Source organism: Coloeus monedula (genome assembly GCF_965178545.1).
Source record: "Coloeus monedula genome assembly, chromosome: 16".
Taxonomy (NCBI): Eukaryota; Metazoa; Chordata; class Aves; order Passeriformes; family Corvidae; genus Coloeus; species Coloeus monedula.
In genome coordinates, this window is record NC_138796.1 from 16,356,181 (window position 1) to 16,375,966 (window position 19,786).

The following is a 19,786-nucleotide window of genomic DNA, read 5'->3' on the forward strand; positions in this document are numbered from 1 at the left end:
TCTAACTGTATCTGTAAATAGTAAAGAGCTGAATCCAAGGTGGTGTGATTGCCCATGCACAAGATGAAAAACATCATTTTCAAAGTTTGGTAGTTCCTGTTATAGAGCAGCTGCAGTAGATTAAATGAAGTGTCTTAATAAGCTTTTAAAATGTAGCCAGACTTTCAGAACACAAAGTTGCAAGAATACCTAAATGGAATAGGGAACAAGGATCTGATTAATTAGAGCTTGGGTTTTTTAGGACACTCTCTTTTGTTTATTAAAAGCAGTATCAAATAATGTAATCTCAGGCTTTAACCAAAGTTGAAATTTATTTTAAAGAAGTTTAGACTGTAAATATTTCACTATTGTGGACTATTCCATGTATTCTCAATTTGAAAGAAATAATTGCCCTCTGCGTTAGTTGTAGTTCAGATATTTCAGTTTGTTAGCTCCTGCATTTTGGAAAGAAAAACAAACAAACCCCTTTAATAATAAAATAATTATTCTAAATTATAAAATTATTGAAGATGCCCTCAGCCTTGTTATCTTTAGAAAAATTGTAACCTTGTATTCCCCATACAGAAAGTAAGTAATAATTCAAATCTGTTTTTCTGCTGATGTGTTTTTAGACACTTTCAAAGAATTTTTTTTCACAGGCAGTATGGGAATTTGCCTGTCACGCTTGGCTTCACTGCTGTGTATTTTATACAGATTCAGACAGCTTTCAGCAGTCTTCTAAAAGCAGTCCAAAAGACAATGGGAAGAGCTAAGGGAATGAAATGGAAAATGTGGCTAGACTAGCAAGCTAAGTATTTCCTGAAAATTCAGTCACTGACTTGAAATCCTGCTGGTTACTATGGCCCTTGCTTGGGTTTGAATTGTAATGATTGCTTGCCTGCTTCAGAGTTTAAATTTAACCTTGAAAAAGCTTTTGCCTGTGCTGCAGCCATTGTTGGCAGATCCTCAGTATGCATTTTTCTAGTTCTACTTCTCACTCGTGTACTTGCTTTTTTTTTTTTTTTTTTTTAATATTACACTTACTCAAAGAGCTCCATTATAAGCTAATAAATCTAACAATCTACAGTTTTGGGGCAGGTACTAAGAAAAAAGCTCTTTCTCCTGGTTCTGTTCTTTTGTGTTAATTCCTGCTTTTTTAAGAAGTCATTCTGATCAGAAAGGATAATGACTGCTTACCCTTAGTACAGAACTTTAAAGCTTTGTGGCTGCTCAGAGAAGCTGTGGCTGCCCCTGGATCCCTGGAAGTGTCCAGGGCCAGGTTGCATGGGACTTGGAGCAACCTGGGCTAGTGGAAGGCAGGGGGTGGAATGAGAGGGACTTTAAAGTCCCTTCCAACCCAAAACGTTCTGTGATTCCATGGTTGTTATGAATAATGTTTTGGTGGGGTTTTTTTGGTTTGTTTGTTTTTGGGGGTTTTTTTGCTAGTTATCACAATGCCCTTATGATCCTGTGCTGACACGTACTAGACCTCATTTCAGTTCTGTGCAGTTCAGTTGCTCTTCCGTCCTGTTGTCCCCATCTCCAGTTAGAAGATGTTTATCATAACATGATGCTGTCTTCTCTAAAGCAGGAAGGAAAGAGGTTTGCTGCAGTAAGGGTTTGGAAATGAGTCTCTCTGCCTGCCTATAGCCTATATCTTTATACAAACATTCATCCTGAAATGTTTTCTCTCTTCTACCTGCCTTACCTCGCTTTTCTATGGAGGGGTAAGCAAGGTAGTTTAGGTGAGTATGGGACTTCATGACACAACTGCACTCTCACACAGCCATCTTCTAGGTTTACTCCCGAACTGAAACTCCAGCCTCCCTCCAAACACAAGTCTGTACTGCCTGCCTGCTTGCTTCCTTGTGCTGGGAGGGATGGGCAGGAGACAGCCCTGACCCCCTGGCTCTTGACTGCTGAGGGTGAGACATCTGTCTCCTCTTCCCAGCAGCCCAAAGTTAAACATTGCTCTTTACACAGTTGCCAGAAGAGAGAGAACTTGCCCCATAGGAGGGAGGCAGGAAGATTCAGAAAGAGTTGAGGAGGAGATGAAGGCTGGCTGGAATTTTCCTGAGATTTCTTGGGCTCTTCTCCTTTGGCAAGTAAATCCTCCCTGTTGGAGGCCTGCTGGCTTACAGTAGCTGCTGGCACGGTATCAGGAGCTATGCACCATTGCACTGAAGCACACAAGTTCTGTTGGCTTTGCAGGCACAGTTAAGAGCTGGTCATGCTCTGGCAGCCCTGACGATGCCCAATTGCTTTGCTGTCACTTTTTATTGCAGCATCTAGAGCTGTGAAAAGCATAAGCAGCCAGACCTACTTGCAGACCCCACAGATTTATCCCAGCCAAAATGCATATAAAACTGTGAGCTCAGATGAAAACTTCTGGCAGTCTGACTACCATCCTCTAGCCACGGATTTCAGTGAGCTTCAGGAGCACATATTCATCAAATTCATTAGTTTCTGGAATGGGCAGTAATTGCTAGAGTGAAAAATGTGTTTGATGCAGCCTGTAAATATGCCTGTGTATCTTATTTTCTAAGAGAAGAAAGTTTACAGGAAGAAAAAAAAAGACAGCCAAGATGAATCTGGGCATCTTAGAAGTTGTCTTGTATGATGAATGTTTTGCCTAACCCTCCTTAATATAAACCTAAGCAGCTCCTAAGGGATGATGGCAGAAGGTGGAAGTGTGCTGGAGACTCCAGCAAGCACTAGTGATAGTTTCTAGTGATAGTTTCCATGCTGAAGTCTCCAGGAGCAGAATGGTTCATCTCCCCGTGCTTTTGCTACTGCAAAGTAGGATTAAATTTCTCTCCTACAAAAAGACCTTATTCTAGGATTTGAATTAAAAATAATGAGTGTTTCTGTGATTCCCAGGTGGAGAATTACAGAAAAATGTTAACTTCCCTGGAGCTGACGTTGGCTCTGCGATGGACTGGTGTCCTGCTGTTACTGGATCTCCAGGAAACACACGCTGAGCTCACACTGAGACCCCACAGCTGAACATAAGATATCTCACTTTCAGAACTGGAGCCAGGACAATGTGTTGCCTCCCTTAATTAGAGTCTGAGAATTAGTTTCAGATGTGGAAGAATGCAACAAAAAGAAATGGTGAGCATTTCTGTATCATTCTTACACTTACCATCACATCAAGAAAGATGATCCAAAACCAGTCTTCTTTTTATAAAAAAATCCTGAATTAAATATGGTAGAGAAAAGCCATCCAAAAGTCTTCTCTGAAAGGCTTCTGTATGTTGCTGCCAAACTTTTAAAAGAGGAGTTAAATTTGGGACTTTCAGCATGTGATTCTGAAATACCCAGGTTAGCATTTACTCAGAATCTAAAACTGTCTGGATTAAATATACAGCTGCTTCAGGCAAAATGTTTTATTTACTTTCTTATGGTGAAGCTATGAGGATGAGATCCTGTCTTGATGGTATATCTACCTTAGGAGTTTCAAATCATTTTAAAGCACCTGATTTATGGAAGACCATGCTGATAAAAGTCAAGTTCCATGCATTTTTCAGTCCATCAATACAGGAATGACTAAGGGTTCTTTGGAAGCCTTTCAGTAAATATTTTCATTGACTTAACCTTGCTATATAATGTCTTAATTGGACAAAACAGTTTTATAGGCCTGTTGCATTTTATAGGGACTGTCTGGCTTTGCAGAGTGTGCAGCATTCACAGCCGTGTTCCCAGCTTCAGTTCAACACTGTGGGCACATGGGCAGAGGTTCCAGCACTGGGCAGACCTCCTGCAATAGTGGAGTTTATTGTGTGTCCCCATCTGGCTTTGCAGTGACTGATTAAAGCCAGTTTGGATATGGCCTTTAGTGGTCACAGCAACACTCTGCTGTGACACAGGAGTGCTGTGAACCTGGAGCCAGCTGGTAGATCAGGTAAACATGGTATGAGGCACTAGAGGCCAGAACCTGATGATTCAGCTCCTAGTGCTGTCGCAAAGATGTCTGTGGCATCTCCAATGGGAGAGCTGTTGTGTGCCTGTGTGACAGGGCATGGCCAGCATCCAGAGCAGCACTTAGAAAATGTAAGTGCTTTAATGAAGGTGTTTGAAGCTGACTTGACCCTGTACTGCAGTCAGGAAGCAGAGTTTTGTCCTGCACAAGTGTCTCTTCTGGTACTAGCAATGATCTGGCTGACTGTACAGCTGCACACAGAGTCACTGAGGTTGGAAAAGACCTCCAAGATTGAGTCCACCTTTGACCAATCACCACCTTGTCAACTAGACCAGAGCACTAATGTTACATCCAGTCATTTCTTGAACACTTCCAGGGATATTTCTTGTATGCTGTTCAGGGACAGTGACTCCACCACCTCCCTGGGCAGCCTATTCCAATGTCTGACCACCCTTTCCATGAGGAAGTCTTACTTATCCAATGAAAAAGAAAAATTGTACCAGATTAACAAGCTAATCTCAGTGACTGTGTGGTCACACAAGTGCTAGTACCAGCACAAAGAAATTACTGAGAGGACATGGCTGTGGTTAGTAGGAGCACAGTATCTCTTCTCACTGGCTGCACAGTCTCAGAGCAGCATACACTACTTGTGAGACTGCGTCTCTAGTACAAGTTTCACTTATACTTCCCCAGAGAATTGGAAAGAGAGATTGCAAATTGAACATACTTTGCAATATATATTTTTGCAGTGGGAGTCTTCTGTTCTCTTAAGTGAGATGTTAACGTAAAGGTCCATGCCTCAGCTTGGGCTTTCAGTTAGGGAAATTAATTTTCTGGGGAGATGTCCTCAGGATCAGCCTCTGGGCTGGCCTTTGATCAATTACTGCAGTAGGAGTTACTGACAGAATGGAAGAAAAGTTTGGCTGAAAAATAAAAAGGCATCTTTAACTTACTTTGCTTTAGAAAACAGTTTTGCCATTGCAGGAACAAGTATGTACATATGTGTGTTCATAAAGAAAATAAGAGATTATCTGTTACTCAAACCTCTGGTTTTCAAATTTCCTTTTGCAGAAAATTCCAAGAGTCCGTCAATGACTAACTAAGGTCTCTGTTCTCATGATTTATGTGATTTGCTTCTCCTGGAGCCATGGATGAATACAGCCGCTTTGTGGACTGGGACAAAATGGATGTAAGTGCCCAGAGCCAGGATACAAAAGAGCTCACCTGCACGGACTTCCACGAGCTCAAGCAGCTGGCCCGGCAGGGCTATTGGGCCAAAAACCACTCTCTGAGAGCCAAAGTGTACCACAAACTCATCAGCAATATCCCATGCCGCACAGTGACCCCGGATGCAAACGTGTACCGGGACATCGTGGTGAAGATCATAGGAAAACGCAGCAGCAGCTCCCTTCCACTGCCGGAGTTCGTGGACAACAGCCTGATCCCCACGTACTGCCTGAACGCCGAGGGCATCGGGGCCGTCAGGAAAATCATTCTGTGCATCTCCAATCAGTTCCCGGACATCTCGTTCTGCCCCGCGCTGCCCTCGGTGATCGCGCTGCTCCTGCACTACAGCAAGGACGAGGCCGAGTGCTTCGAACAGGTCTGCCGCATCCTGGCTTGCAACGACCCATCCAAGCGGCTCATCGACCAGACCTTCCTGGCCTTCGAGTCCTCCTGCATGACCTTTGGGGACCTGGTGAACAAGTACTGCCAGGCAGCCCACAAGCTGATGGTGGCGGTGTCCGAAGACGTGCTGGAGGTGTATTCGGACTGGCAGCGGTGGCTCTTCGGAGAGCTGCCCATGGCATACATCGCGCGGGTCTTCGACGTCTTCCTGGTGGAAGGGTACAAAGTTCTCTATCGTGTCGCACTGGCTCTTCTGAAATTCTTTCATAAAGTCAGAGCTGGGCAGCCCATGGAGTCTGACAGCATCCAGCAGGACATTCGAGCCTTCGTGAGGGACATCGCCAAGTCGGTGTCCCCAGAGAGGCTCCTGGAAAAGGCCTTTGCTATCCGCCTTTTCTCTCGGAAGGAGATCCAACTCCTGCAGATGGCCAACGAGAAGGCTTTGCAGCAGAAGGGCATCACGGTCAAACAGAAAAGGTAGGACTCAGCACAGGTAACCTGATCAATCTCCCAAGTTTTCCCAGTGTGTGGAGCAGTCAGGCAGCCCTGGGTGGCTGGTGGGGAAGCTCCACTGGTGCGTGCTGGTGTCTGCTGATGCATTTTCTCTGCAGGAAAACTCAGCAGCTCCAAACTCAAGCATTGCTGGGATTGTAATGGGAAGTGTAACTGAAGTGTGTGATACAAGAGGAACAGAAGTTTCTTGCAGCATGTTCAGTAATGAATTTATGCAAGTATATATTAATTACAAGTGTTAAATCTCAAAAGTGTGTTTCATAAGCAGGTTTTAAACTAAAAGGCGTTTTAGCAAAGTTGGAAAAAACACTGATAAATTACTTGGAAGAAACACACCCAAATAAATGTGAAAATTGATTCGTAAATATGATAGTATTTGTATAAAATGTCAATTTGATGCTGCCCAGTACTGTGAATTCAGCAGTTTCTTTAGTGTAAGGCACTCTCACAACTGGAAACATTTTGGCTGACTGAGGAGCTGTTTTAACCAAGCAAGGAAGAAATAAGTCTTATTTACAGGTTACTTTTTAAATTAGACTGCAAGCCTCCTGGAAGTCAAGTGTATAGTACTCACAGGTAGGAGTTAACCTGTTTTGGGACAGGTTCATGTGCTATTAGAAAAAAATAATTTTGGAAGAACCGTGGAAGAGAAGAGTGACTATATGGATCCAAGAAACTGTTCTGGAATCACAAGCTCTTCTCAGAAGTAAGGGGAGGAAGAACCAGCTCTGAAACCAGTGAATGAAATCCTGCTCTGATGTGACAGTAAAAGTCATACTAATAAAAAACTTAGCTGAAAAGCCTCTTGATGGATATAGAAAAGGCAGCAGTGTATTAATCTGAACAAAATTAGCATCTTGGCAAGTGCAAATGTATGTGCAGGTAAGTGGTGCATGTTCTGTTTTTCCAGAGGCCTCGACAGCAGAAAACTTCTCCCAACTATTTTTGAACTCCTAAGTTTAAGTGTTGGACAGTTTCATGAACTGCCCTGCCCTCTGAAGAGAGGTGACTTCTAAAAGTCCCCTGGGTCAGGGAGTGTGATATCTAGAACCTGATATTCTAGAGGCACAATCTCATTTTCTCTAAATCTCCACTGATGTAGTAGGATCTTCCAGCCAACTGCAGAGTTAGTTAGAGTAGTTGCAAACAGGTACCTTTGCATGGCATGGCAATACATACTCAGTACATTTCAGCCTAAAAGATAACATAAATGTTAGCTGAACCTCCCTGACGTGTCTACGTACATGTAAAGATCCCCCTGGTCTCTTCCAAGGGTTAATTTTTTAGACTCACAGCTTGGTTTACAATCAGTTTCAGCATTTTCTTGTCAGTCTCAAATATTTCAAAGCCTTTAGCCACTGGATTTCCACACTGGGGACAGTTCATATCATTGTATTTGAGACTTGTAACAAAATATTGACTCCCCCATTGTGTCTTTTCTTCCTTTTCAGAAGTTCAGGAGAGTTGTAATATCCTGAGTATATTCTTTAAAACAGAATGAGAGCTTTAAATAAAAATAAAATTTAAAAAATAATTTAAATCTACCAAAAAAAAAGAAAATATAGATCAACCAACCACAGACACTCCACAAGCTCTTGCTGTGTTAAATGTTGCAGAGAAATTCTCACTCACAACAGTGATACTTCCAAGGCAAAATACAGTAATATACCCAAATAAAGCCAGTAGTTACTTCTATGCCAGGCAGAGCTGCTACTGAAAACATTTCATCCTCTCTTGGCTACCTTTGTAAACCCACTGAAATTTCTCAGTGTCCCCAGGCATGGTGCTGCTGGGAGCCTGGCTCTGTTTGGGTTCCAGTTTGGGCAGATGGAAGGGCAGGAGAAGTGAGCAGTTCTCCAGGGCTCCATGGGGTGCCAGTGAGTTCTCTTCTCCAGCTGTGTTTGGCCTGTGCAAGAAGAAGATAATTTATTTTCCCATCACGTAACAAAAAAGGGGGAAAATAGAAATAGAAATGTTTTAACCTGTCTGATTGTTTTTTAGTCCTTGGTGACTCAAATCAAACCTTGCTTTGTTTCTCTCCAGGCTTCTTTCACTCACTTTGTCATGGATGTAAGAAGTCACTGATCTTTTCTATCTTTTTTGTCTTTCTCCTTGTACGTTCTCCTTCTGTCCATTCCATCTCCACCGCACCCCTCCTGTTTGCAGTCTTGCACCTCCCAAAAGGTAGGTTAAAACACTTGAGTCTTTGCACTTTGCTTATTTCTGCTGTCTTTGGCTTGTTATTTTGTCCAAGGCCGTCACATATTCCTAACATTGGGGCAGGAGAAGCAGAGCAGCAGTCAGAGCACCCAGTTGCTGTGCCACATCTCCTGAATACCCTCCTGCAAAGTTAGTTCACAGCACCTGCAAAGCTGTAAGAGAAGGGATAGTGGGCCCAAGGAGTCAGCACAGCACTTCAGACAGCAATACACCTGTGTTTTCCAGAGTGGGAAAGAGTACTGTACACGGTGGGATTATGGTTATGGCTATAAAGGGCCATTACAATAAGGGTCCTTTCTACTCTGGAAGAAAAAGTGTAATTTTTTTAAAACATCTGAAATAGCAGCTCAGAAGAGCTGTTAGGTATCATCCCACATCCAAACCTGGTATATGCTGTTGCATTAGATGTGAAACAGTCAACCTTTTATCTTCTTTGGCAGCTTTCTGCCGTTAATTGGAAAGATTTTGGACTGATCCCAACTTGGCACACTCCTAAAAGTGACCTGTCTCTATTCATAGTAGATTATATTTATTTTTAAGTAGGTAGGATTTTTTTAGAGTCGAGAAGACAAGACTCTTTTTCTGTGTCAAGGAGGTCAGAGTTACTCAGCCATAGAGCATTAATGGTTAATGAAGTCGTTTATCAAGTCTTGGCCTGAAAAGTAAATCTTGAAGAACAAAACCCAGTGAGTGGATTGTGATACCTGATAAGCAGACAACTTGGAAAGGGAAAGGCTGCCCTGTGAGTATTAAATACCACAGATGTTTGGGTTTGAATTCATGCTTTTGAGAATCCTCTGGCCTTGCTGCAGGTGCCCTGAGTTAACTTTAGTGAGTGATGCACACTAATATTTGTACTAATTTATAAAATCAAAGTTGGAATTAACTTCCTCATGTTTTCATCTTTGAAAGAACATCTTAAGAGACTTGGCAAAGCATGTTTCATACCATAACTTCTGTGTTGAGTATTTTACCTCTAATAAATCAGCAGGCTCTTAATCCCAGTCAAGCAAATCTTCAGCATCTGTGTATTATTTTACTGCAGTTAGGTTGTTCTGAAAGCAGCAGAAAGCCTTGATTTATGCTAGGAAGCAGTTTGGGTTTGAGGGGACTTAGGGAGATGCGGGGTGTCTGTTGACACTGATCTGGACACAGGATTAGGTTTCAGGCTTATATACCATAAATTACTTATATTGCTATTTATGACTGAAAAGGAAATCTCCTTTTACCACACAGTTATGCCCTCACTGAAATTATGATGGATTTTAAAGGTGATGCATCTCTTCTAAGATTTGACCCAAGCCAGAGAAGAGCAGGAAGGTGTAATTCAATGAGTAATCTTTGGAGTTGGGTATTTGTTGTTTTTTGAATAATACAGGGCACATTCACTGTGGCAGCTGCTGCTGCATGTCCCTGGCCTTGGCTTTACCTTTGGGAACTTTGAGGTCTCTGAAGCACATTGTATTAATGATATAGCTGGAAAAACAACGTTCCTGTGAAATTAGCAAATGCTGCTTTGTTAAACATTAATTGTGCTGGTTTTCAAATCTAATTTCTTGGAATAATAGCAGTTGAACAAGTCTTTCCAACATCAGCAATCACGAGAAAGTTGTCATGCTGATCCTGGTAACTGAGGAAAACACTAATGCAGGGTAAAATCTTCTGAATTTGTTCAGTTCTAGTGGTACACTTTAATGCTGTCCAAATTTACTGTTCTCTCAAGCTACAGTGTTTTCACGGATGACCCTGAAAGGAGTGGAGTGTGAAGGCTAAACTTAATTTTTCTCAATGAATATAAACCAAAACATTTGGATTTTTTCTTAGCCCACTCGGGTTCTGTTCATTTTCACTAATTTACTACTTTGAAAAGCAACTGCCAAACTGAAGGAGATGATTTTCAGTGTCATCAGAGAAATACTGTCAAAAATAAGAGAATTAATACAGGTTAGATATTTGTAACTAGTTGCAATTTTCTGGAATCCCCCCCAAAAAGTTATATTTTTGCTCAGCAGTGTGGAGTTTGGTTTAATAGGTGCAGGCTGTGTGTGGACACTTCTCAACACAGGGTCAGGTTTCGGTCTCAACCATGTGCAACTGTGATTTGTTACTGGGAAATAGCAGGTCATTCTGTTTCACATTCTTTGGCCACGTTCTTTGGTTTAACTAGAGGGTGCCATTAAATATAAAATGATTTACCATGATATTCAAAGGGCAGGACCTGTATGCCTGGTTCAGTTTTAAATGGCCAATACAGTGGTAAATGCTTTCTAGTAAATCAGAAAGATCTGTTTGAAAAGGTAATATTCTATCTGCACGGAAGAGTTGTGGAAAGTCACAGAGTACTGAAAGGGATGTGTTCAGAATGCTGCTGAACACAGGCTTTGAGTGGGGTTTGGGTAGGAGAGGCTGTAAATCAGCAGTTCAGAGTAGCCAGGAGAAGGAACAAAGGCAAAAGCAAAGACACCCTGAGTGTGAGAGCCTTTTAGAAAGAAGAACTGAAGTTTAGTTGCCCAAACAGCTCACAGAAGTGTGAAAAATGTACAGACCAGGTATGCAAATAATTCTGAGGCTTGCTTGAAGTGTAAATTTAAATCTGTTTTGATAGTCATTATTAACTCTTAGCCTATGTATCATCATTGCTTTTCCACTGGAAATTCATTCTAATAAACAGTTGACTGCCCTGAATATTTTTTAATTCCTTAAGTGTGGGGTGGGGGGAAAAAATTCTTAATTTCTGCTGGACTGAAACCAAGGCTTTGTCTCTCTCAGCTCTGTTCTTTAGTGACACCAGTTTTAGCTGCAGACCTGACAGAACACAGAGGGTGAGACTTAAAGTAAGATTCTGGACGTGGGGGTTCAAGGCTTGGCTCATGCTTTGTTTCAGTGGATCTCTCCTTTGCCTCAGATTGATGTGTTTAAAAGTACAAATAATTTCCCTAGTCAGTGATACTGTAAGTTTTAAAACCCATAAATTGTTACAGCTTGCTTAAATAGAAGTTCCCACAGAAGTTCCTTGCATTAAATAATGCAGGGTAGCAATGCAAAGACTGATTTCATTCATTTGGCTAAAAGAAGCAGTAATTTTAGTAGTTTTTTGAAATGACCTAAGGAGTCACTTCATTCGAAATGCTGACACTGAGGCACCCACAGTGAACTCCAGAAAGCAGTTCCCAGTGTCTCCAAGCAAGCACTGCTCTGCAGCACGGTGCAAATGCTGCTGATTTTTTGGTACTAGGAGCATGAAAAATTAAAAAGTTATATATTTTGTGTGTTTTAAGGAGTGAGCTAAGCTATCCAGATCCAGTATTGAGGGCCTCTTCATGATCATGAAACTGAGAGAAAAGAAATGTGTAATTGTCAAAAAAAAAACCATCAGAAATAGGCAAATTGCACTCAAACCCTTGCATGCAGAGCAAAGTGATAAAGCTTTATTTAACACCTGGCTGCCCAGTAATTCAGTGGCTTGTGTAAATTCTGTGTCCTTGGCTGTCACCATTGCATTTTAAGCATTTAACATAGACTGTGGAACATTTAATTAACATTTAATCCCCAGGCTCTGGATTTGTGTGCTTGTTTGATCTGAGAAATGAAGGCTGGTTAAGATGGTGGTAATTGTTACCTTCAAGTGTTTAAAAGCCGTGAATCAATCCTTATAACTGTATCAGACCCTTCTGGGGGATACAGGGATTTCCTTCCCAGTATCAGTGTCTAGCATTCCTTACTGTTTTCAGGCTATCTGTAACCATGATCCCAAGAACATTTTTGGTTCTTAATGAAGTGGAAGTCATTGGTAATGACATGTTTCTAAGAGGTGGAACTTCTCAAAAGCTTCAAATATTTGCCTTGGATTAAAATTTCTTACCCTGGTGATACTGATCCCTCTAAAGTTTCTGAGGGGTTTAGGAATTCTCTAATCCCATGATACGGGCAGGACTTCAGAGGTAGAAAAAATGCTACCCCTTCTTCTCAGGTCCTGGCTGTTTGTTTAGGTGTTCTCTGTCCTTAAATACAAGTGCCAGCGAGACTGTAACAAACAGCAAATACAAGGCCATGGTCATTTTTAGTGGCTCAGTGTTGTGTCCTCTGTGTGTAAAGGTGCAGGCCATAGCTGCCATACAGAGGAACAGGTATTTCAGTCAAGCCAGATCTCTGCCCCTGAGTATGATGTTAAATTGCAGTAGTTTATTACCTTCACTAGGTCATGGCCGTCTAATCCCGTGGGCTGGAGCTTTGACCAATAATTTATCTACTGGAGCCTGTTAGTGTTCAGCTGCCTTCTCATGTTTCAGTTCTGTAATCCAAAACTTGTTAAATTACTGCTTCTCAATGTTTTGTATTGTATTTCTCAGGCAGAATGTGCACTTGGCAGTTCATGCTGAGAACTTCAAGTCAGAAATTGTCAGTGTGAAGGAGATGCGGGATATCTGGTCATGGATCCCAGAGCGATTTGCACTGTGCCAGCCCCTCCTGCTTTTCACCACCTTGGAACATGGCTGTAGTCTGAGCAGGTAAGGAAAACCTTCCTCTCTCTTCTCTGCTGTAGGGCAGAAAGGAGCAACTGGTGAAGTGTTTGCTGGATTGACAAAAAGGACATGCTTAGTCAGAACTTGATCTGAAGAATATGATTAACGCTGGAATATAAATGTGACAAATTCCTGTTGCTTACAGTATTTGACTGGGATATTTCATATGCCAGAATATTTTAAACTGTTCAAGATCAGTTGGAAAAGTCAAACTTGGATCAGTTCACAGATTCTGCTGGTCTGAGTCTGGTTCTTTAAGGGTTTGAATGGTTTAACTCAGTGGCTGCTCTGCAGGCGCTTTTGATAGATAAACACATTCAAATTGGTGCAAGGAGGAAGAGAGCTGGAAACTGGAAATTACCTATGTATCTGATTGGTTTGATTTTTTAAGTGAGATAAACTAGATATGAGTTGTCCTGGCACTTGGTACAGAAGACTATAACCCTGTAATTCCTAATAATGACATGTGCCATCAGCAGCTGAGGTGCTGAGGCTGGGAGTGACCTGCTCTCCCAGCCTCATATGCCTATGAGGAAGAGCAAAAGCAAGCAAAGAGAATGCATCCCAGTTAATTTCCATGAACACCTAAAGCCCTTCAGACACAGGCATTAGTCCTCTAGGTTGTTTCACAATCCTTTAGGTTGTTTTAATTCAAAATGCTGTAAAATGCTGCAGTCGATCTAGGTAAGCTTCTAGTTATTCTTCAGACATAAACTGTACAGGGGACTGGGTAGAGAACAACTGCTTGATAGTATTCATTTACACTCAGCTGTATTATTTACATGGACTGTATAAAGTATTTGCAGGAATATTCTTAGTCTTCAGATGTTTTTTGCCATGGCATCAGTTGGAGGAGGAGGTGGTGCCTGACATGATGAGGAAAGGGGCTGCAGCTGGTGGCAGTCAAGTGCTCACTTGTTTGTGCTCTGCACTTCAGGTTCTATTCCCACAGTGAGGGACACGAACCAACTCTGCTCCTCATCAAGACAACAGCAAAAGAGGTGAGTGAGGCAAAAGACAAGTGATGAAGTTGGGGTTTGGGCACTGTGTAATGCTGTATTGCAACACACAGCTGTTTACAATAAAATGAATAAGCAAGGTTTGCCTTTGGTTTTTTAAGAACCCATGCTTTAAATTACTCTATTTGTTGGTTATAGGACAATGCCTTCTTGGGTAGACCTTGCAAATCAGGTCTTGGTTAACTGCTTTTTCTCTTGCAAGTAGTGTGGAGTGATGGACTAGAGTAGCTCATTTTGCTCTTGGACAGACTGAAATGCAGAATCAGAGGGACAGAGTGGGAATTGTGCTAAAGTTATGATTCATAAAAGATATTTTCATTTTCTCAAGGATATGAGGAGAGAATGTAGCAGAATTTAAATGGTATGAGTAATGTTGAACTACATGATGTGAAAACAAAAGCCTTAGCTTCATCTCATTCTTGATTGGGAAAAAAATAAGCCAAGGAAGCTCTGAGAACCTGAGGAGGAGTGCACACAGGTGCCTTATTTCTGCTCCTGTAATGGTGGTGTTGTCTGTGCCACTGTACATGACTTCCAAATATTCTGTATATAACATTAAGCTGTTATTGCAGCCTGTGGGCTTTATTCCTGCCTGTATCTCTGCAGGATGACTGTCCATGGATAAGCCCATTTCTACTCTTATTTACATCTACCTAATGCTCACCCTCCGGGCCATTTCATAGTTCTGTGGTTTCTGGCCTATCAGGCCTGTGTTGAGATGCCAGTGGCTTATAGAATGCCCCTGGTGTCTACAGGGTAGAGGGGGAACAATTATTTTGCTTCTTGTCTTGGAGCCTGTCAAAAGCCTGGCTTTATAAGGGATTCTGGTTTTTATAAGATGGTTTGTTTCTTACCCCTCAAAAAACATGTATTAGCCAAAAAAAAAAAAAAAAAAAAGGAGAAAAATATGGGGAGTTTTGTTTCGTGCTTATGGATTTGGAGGGTTTTTGCAAAGGGTTGTTCATCCTTTATTCATATATCTATAGTTAACTTTTAGAATGAAGAAAATGTGCCTTCTGATTTTCTGCCTCTCATACCCATCAGGCACATCACATCAAATGGACTTCTGGGTCATTTAGATTTAATTCTAAATCTAAATTTAGATTTAAATCTAAATACAGATTTATCTATACAAAACAAATCTGATCTTCAGTAATTTTGTCCTAGGAGCTCTGCTTGTAATGCTCATGGATGCTAATAAGTGAATGTACCTTAGAACAAATCTGTATAATCCTAATTGTTTTTCTCGTTTCTGTGGGGAAAAAAGCACAGATGCTTTCATCCCGCTCTTGGAGCTTCATTGTTTCCTCTGTGTGCACTTGGCAGGGATGTGCATTGCTGGTAGCAAAAAGTTCTGTGCAAACAGAAGGCTCCAGAGACCATCTCAGCCCTCGGAGGGTGCTTCTCCTTATTGGGAACTAGTGGCCCCTATGTGGTTTGGGTGGCTGCTCTAAATATCTGAGCTAGTTCAGCACTAGCTTAGCTAAGCTGGCTTTAACCTACACTTTGAAGTGTAAGAAAGCCACCAAGGGCACTGTTTGACCAAAAAGTGTTCAGGCAGAGGTGCTCATACTGTAACTTGGGACAACACTGCTGCTTTGGATGCCAAAGTGAGGGAGTGGGAGTCAGGCTGTACAGGCCTGGAGTGATCTATGGTTTGGTACCTGGGGTCGTGTTAGAAAATTTCTCCCTTAAGGCATCAGAGGTATGAAATAATTTATGACACTCTTAGGATTTAGAGGTAACCACTGGTAGATTAAAGCAGTTTAAATCTGTCTTTAGATATAAGTACTTGTGCTGCTTTAATCTACTGATACAGAGACTCTGAAACTCCAACTAAACTTTAGCCTGCAGTGTTGGCCTCTGAAATGTCAGTGTCAGTGGGTTTAACACTTTCTCCTTCAATGGGAAGCCTGACTGTGCTTTCTGTGCCAGGTCTGTGGGGCTTACCTGTCCACTGACTGGAGCGAGCGCCGGCGAGGAGGGAACAAGCTGAGTTTCTTTGGAACTGGGGAGTGCTTTGTGTTTAGGGTGAGTAAAAATGTATTGTTGCTGCCCAGTACCAAGACAGAAACACTGTACTGGTTAACTGTCACCTCCCTTCCACTTAAAGAGGATGGATTACATGCCTTCCTAGTTTATAAAGCTTCTTGAACTCTTAATATGGAGGAAAAGTTTTGCTTGTAGGTTTTCTGGTGACTCTTTCTCCCCTTGCACAGAATATTTTCTTAAAAAATCGTAGAATCATCAAGGTTGAAAAAGACCTTTAAGATCATGAAGTCCAATCACCAACGCAGCACTACAGTCATGTTCACTAGTAAACTGTGTCCCCAAGTGCCACATCCACACATTTTTTGAACACTTCTAAGGATGGTGTCATGGTTTGACACTGGCCAAACGCCATGAAGGCCACTCACTCACCCTTCCCTGCTACAGCTGAGCAGGGGAGAGAAAATTTAAGGAAGGCTTCATGAGTTGAGATAAGGACTGGGAAAGAACACTCCAAAAGCAAAGCAGGCTCAACTTAGAGGTACAACGTAAATTTATTACTAACAAAATCAGAGGAAGATAATGAGAAGTGAAATAAGCCCTTAAAACACCTTTTCCCCCTCCAACCCCTCCCTCCTTCCCACTGACAGCGGGTGGGGGGTTTGGTCAGTTCGTCACCCGAGGGTTTGTTCCGCTGCTCAGGGAGAGGAGTCCTTCCCCTGCTGCACCGTGGGGTCCCTTCCCACGGGAGACAGTTCTCCGTGAACTCCAACGTGAGAGTTGCCATCTCACGAGCAGCAGCTCCCTGCGACCTGCACCGTGAGTCCCTCCCACGGGCAAACAGTCCTCCAAAAGTGCTGCACCATGGGTGGGTCACTCTTCCACGGGGTGCAGTCCTCCGAGGCCAGGCTGCTCCAGCCTGGGAGCAGGGCCCTCTCTCTGCACCGGCTCTGCCCCTGGATCCCAGCCTCCTGCAGGCATCCGCCCGCTCCGGCGTGGGCACCTCCCCCAGGGGCTGCAGGTGGATCTCTGCATCCCCCATGGATCCCCAGGGCTGCGGGTGGATCTCTGCATCCCCTGTGGATCCCCAGGGACTGTGGGTGGATCTCTGCATCCCCCGGGGATCCCCAGGGGCTGCAGGTGGATCTCTGCATCCCCCATGGATCCCCAGGGCTGCGGGTGGATCTCTGCATCCCCTGGGGATCCCCAGGGCTGCGGGTGGATCTCTGCATCCCCTGTGGATCCCCAGGGACTGTGGGTGGATCTCTGCATCCCCCGGGGATCCCCAGGGGCTGCAGGTGGATCTCTGCATCCCCCATGGATCCCCAGGGCTGCGGGTGGATCTCTGCATCCCCTGTGGATCCCCAGGGACTGTGGGTGGATCTCTGCATCCCCCGGGGATCCCCAGGGGCTGCAGGTGGATCTCTGCATCCCCCATGGATCCCCAGGGCTGCGGGTGGATCTCTGCATCCCCCGGGGATCCCCAGGGCTGCGGGTGGATCTCTGCATCCCCCATGGATCCCCAGGGCTGCGGGTGGATCTCTGCATCCCCCGTGGCTCCCCAGGGGCTGCGGGTGGATCTCTGCATCCCCCGGGGATCCCCAGGGGCTGTGGGGGGATCTCTGCATCCCCCGGGGATCCCCAGGGGCTGCAGGGGCACAGCTGCTTCCCCATGTTCTTCACCACAGCCTGCAGAGGAATCTCAGCTCCGGCACCTGGAGCACCTCCTCCCCCTCCTTCGTTAGCACAGAGGTGTTACCATCATCTCTACCTGGCCCAGCCTTGGCCAGCAGCATGTCCATCTTCAGAGCCATCAGGGACTGACTGCTGGACATGGTGGAAGCTTCCAGCAGCTTCTCACAGAAGCCACCTCTGTGGCCCCCCTGCTACCCAAAACCAGCCGTGCAAAACCAATGCAGATGGTCAGTCTACCCCTTCCCTGGGCAGCCTCTGCCAGTACCTGACAACCATTTCAGTGCAGAAATTTTCAGGATATCCAATCTAAACCTTTCCAGGCACAACTTTAAGCCATCTCCTCTTGTCTAGCTCTTGTTGACTGGGAGCAGAGCCTGACCCCAACCGGCTCCACCCTCCTTTTAAGCAGTTGTAGAGAGAGATGATGTGGAGATGAGAGATATCATAAGTTAACTCAGAAATTATTGCTTCATTTCTTCAACTACCTAAAAAGCAAAGGAATAAAGGATATAACATTGGGCCTAAAAGACAGGTTGATCCAATCTTTACTGCTGACTGTGCAGGTGGAGACTGAGGGGCTGGAATGTTCTTTTCTGAGCAGAGCTCTGTGTAGTGTGTGTACACTAACGTCAGCTCTGCCCTTCTCTGCCTCTCTGCAGCTGCAACCAGAAGTGGAACGCTACGAGTGGGTGATCATAAAGCACCCAGAGCTGGCCTCGACTGGATCAGAGACAGAAAACCACACCCAACCAGCTTCCAGCACCCTTTCTTCCAGCAGCATCCCCTCAGACCCCTCAGATCGCCTTTCTCCCTTCTTAGCAGCTCGGCACTTCAACTTGCCTTCCAAAACAGCCTCCATGTTCATGGCTGGCAGCAGCGAGTGCATCATTGTAGGTGAGTCAGTGTGAGAATTCGAGCACAGATCCTACCCCAGCTCTTCCTGTCCACCTTAGATACATGGTAAATGCACCTGACCCCTTTATCTATTTCAGTATCACTACAGGTAGAGATAGAATTGCCCAAAACCTGACGTCATTTCCCAACCAAAATTTTCTGTGGGAGAACTTGCGTACAAGTGTTTGAGAAGAGAGTAACTCATGGCTTTATGCACAGCCATTCCTTCATACTGCCTAATTCACGATGAGAAGTAGTTCTCAAAAAGGAGCTTACTTTGCATCAAAAGTTTTGAAACACAGAGTAAACTATAAAACATGTTAATTCTCCAGGAACTTTATTGGATCTGTGGTGCTGCTGACTTTGGCAAAAGTCTGCTTAGTAAAGTTGTCACCTAAATGGGATTTACAAGGAACAGATCTAAAATCATAGTTGAGATTTTCTCAAAAATCTTTACTTGACATTTGTTAGGAGAGCAACCAGCCTGTAATTTCCTCTGTAATGTCAAGTGTTGGCTAATCTCCCACTTAGCAGCATGTGCTCTAATTCCATAAATTCATGGAATTGTTTAGGTTGGAAAAGCCCTCTAAGACCATCAAGTCAAATCATTACCCCAGCACTGCCAAGGCCACCACTAAACCACGTCCCCAGGTGCCACATCTGCATGGGTTTTGAACACTTCTGGGGGTGGTGACTCCACCACTGCCCTGGGCAGCCTGTTCCAATGCCTGGCTGCCCTTTCAGTGCAGAAATTTTCCCAATACACAACCTAAATCTTTCCTGGTGGTTGAGGCATTTTCCTCTTGTCCTGTCGTTTGTTCCCTGGGAACAGAGCCCAACCCCCACCAGGTTCCACCCTCCTCTCAGGGAGGTGTAGAGTGTCATGTGTCCCACCAGGTCCTCCTCTCAGCCTTAGGTAAGGGAGTTGCCTATATTTACTGCACTGTGGGTGGTAATAGGAGAGATACAGGCTTGGGTAGCGGAGACATGGAAGTGAATGTTGTACACAGCTCCAGCTGTGGACCAGAATGCTCACCCTTTTGATTCTTCACATGGCTTTAGTAACTGTTCTTTGACAGCTGCCCAGTAAGCAATTGGGAATCTTCCTTTTTGTTCTCCTAACACATTTCTGTCTTATTTTATTTTTGCTTCTCTGCATTTTCTGACTGAGATCTTTGTGAACCTTGACATAGACCCACACATAACAGAAATGCTTTTAACTCTTACGTGTTTTATAGGGAATTAGAAGACCAAGCCAGTGCTGTTACTTACTGATCTTGTTCTTCTCCCAGCTTTGATTTTTGACTGCTAACAGAATTATTTGGTTTTCCTTTACTGGAGGGAAAATTTGCAGTTGTAGCTTCCAATATCCCCCAGCACTGAAATACAAATCTTAAATGCAG

The 19,786-nt window shown here is 43.7% G+C and overlaps 1 protein-coding gene across 5 annotated transcripts in view; it reads left to right on the forward strand.

Annotated features, from left to right (window-relative positions):
* Positions 1–19,786, forward strand: part of TBC1D24 (TBC1 domain family member 24) — a 46,087-nt gene that overhangs the window by 8,822 nt on the left and 17,479 nt on the right. For 4 of the 5 annotated variants that reach the window (XR_014226849.1, XR_014226850.1, XM_082291843.1 and 1 more), the window contains 7 exons: positions 2,860–3,093; positions 4,973–6,007; positions 8,210–8,227; positions 12,613–12,771; positions 13,724–13,787; positions 15,741–15,836; positions 18,149–18,383. Coding sequence is in view for 3 of the 5 variants with exons in the window: in XM_082291843.1 (XP_082147969.1) it covers positions 5,049–6,007; positions 8,210–8,227; positions 12,613–12,771; positions 13,724–13,787; positions 15,741–15,836; positions 18,149–18,383 (1,531 nt within the window). In the remaining 2 variants the exon portion in view is untranslated. The remainder of the gene's footprint in view (positions 1–2,859; positions 3,094–4,972; positions 6,008–8,209; positions 8,228–12,612; positions 12,772–13,723; positions 13,788–15,740; positions 15,837–18,148; positions 18,384–19,786) is intronic. The other variant, XM_082291844.1, reaches the window with a different exon arrangement.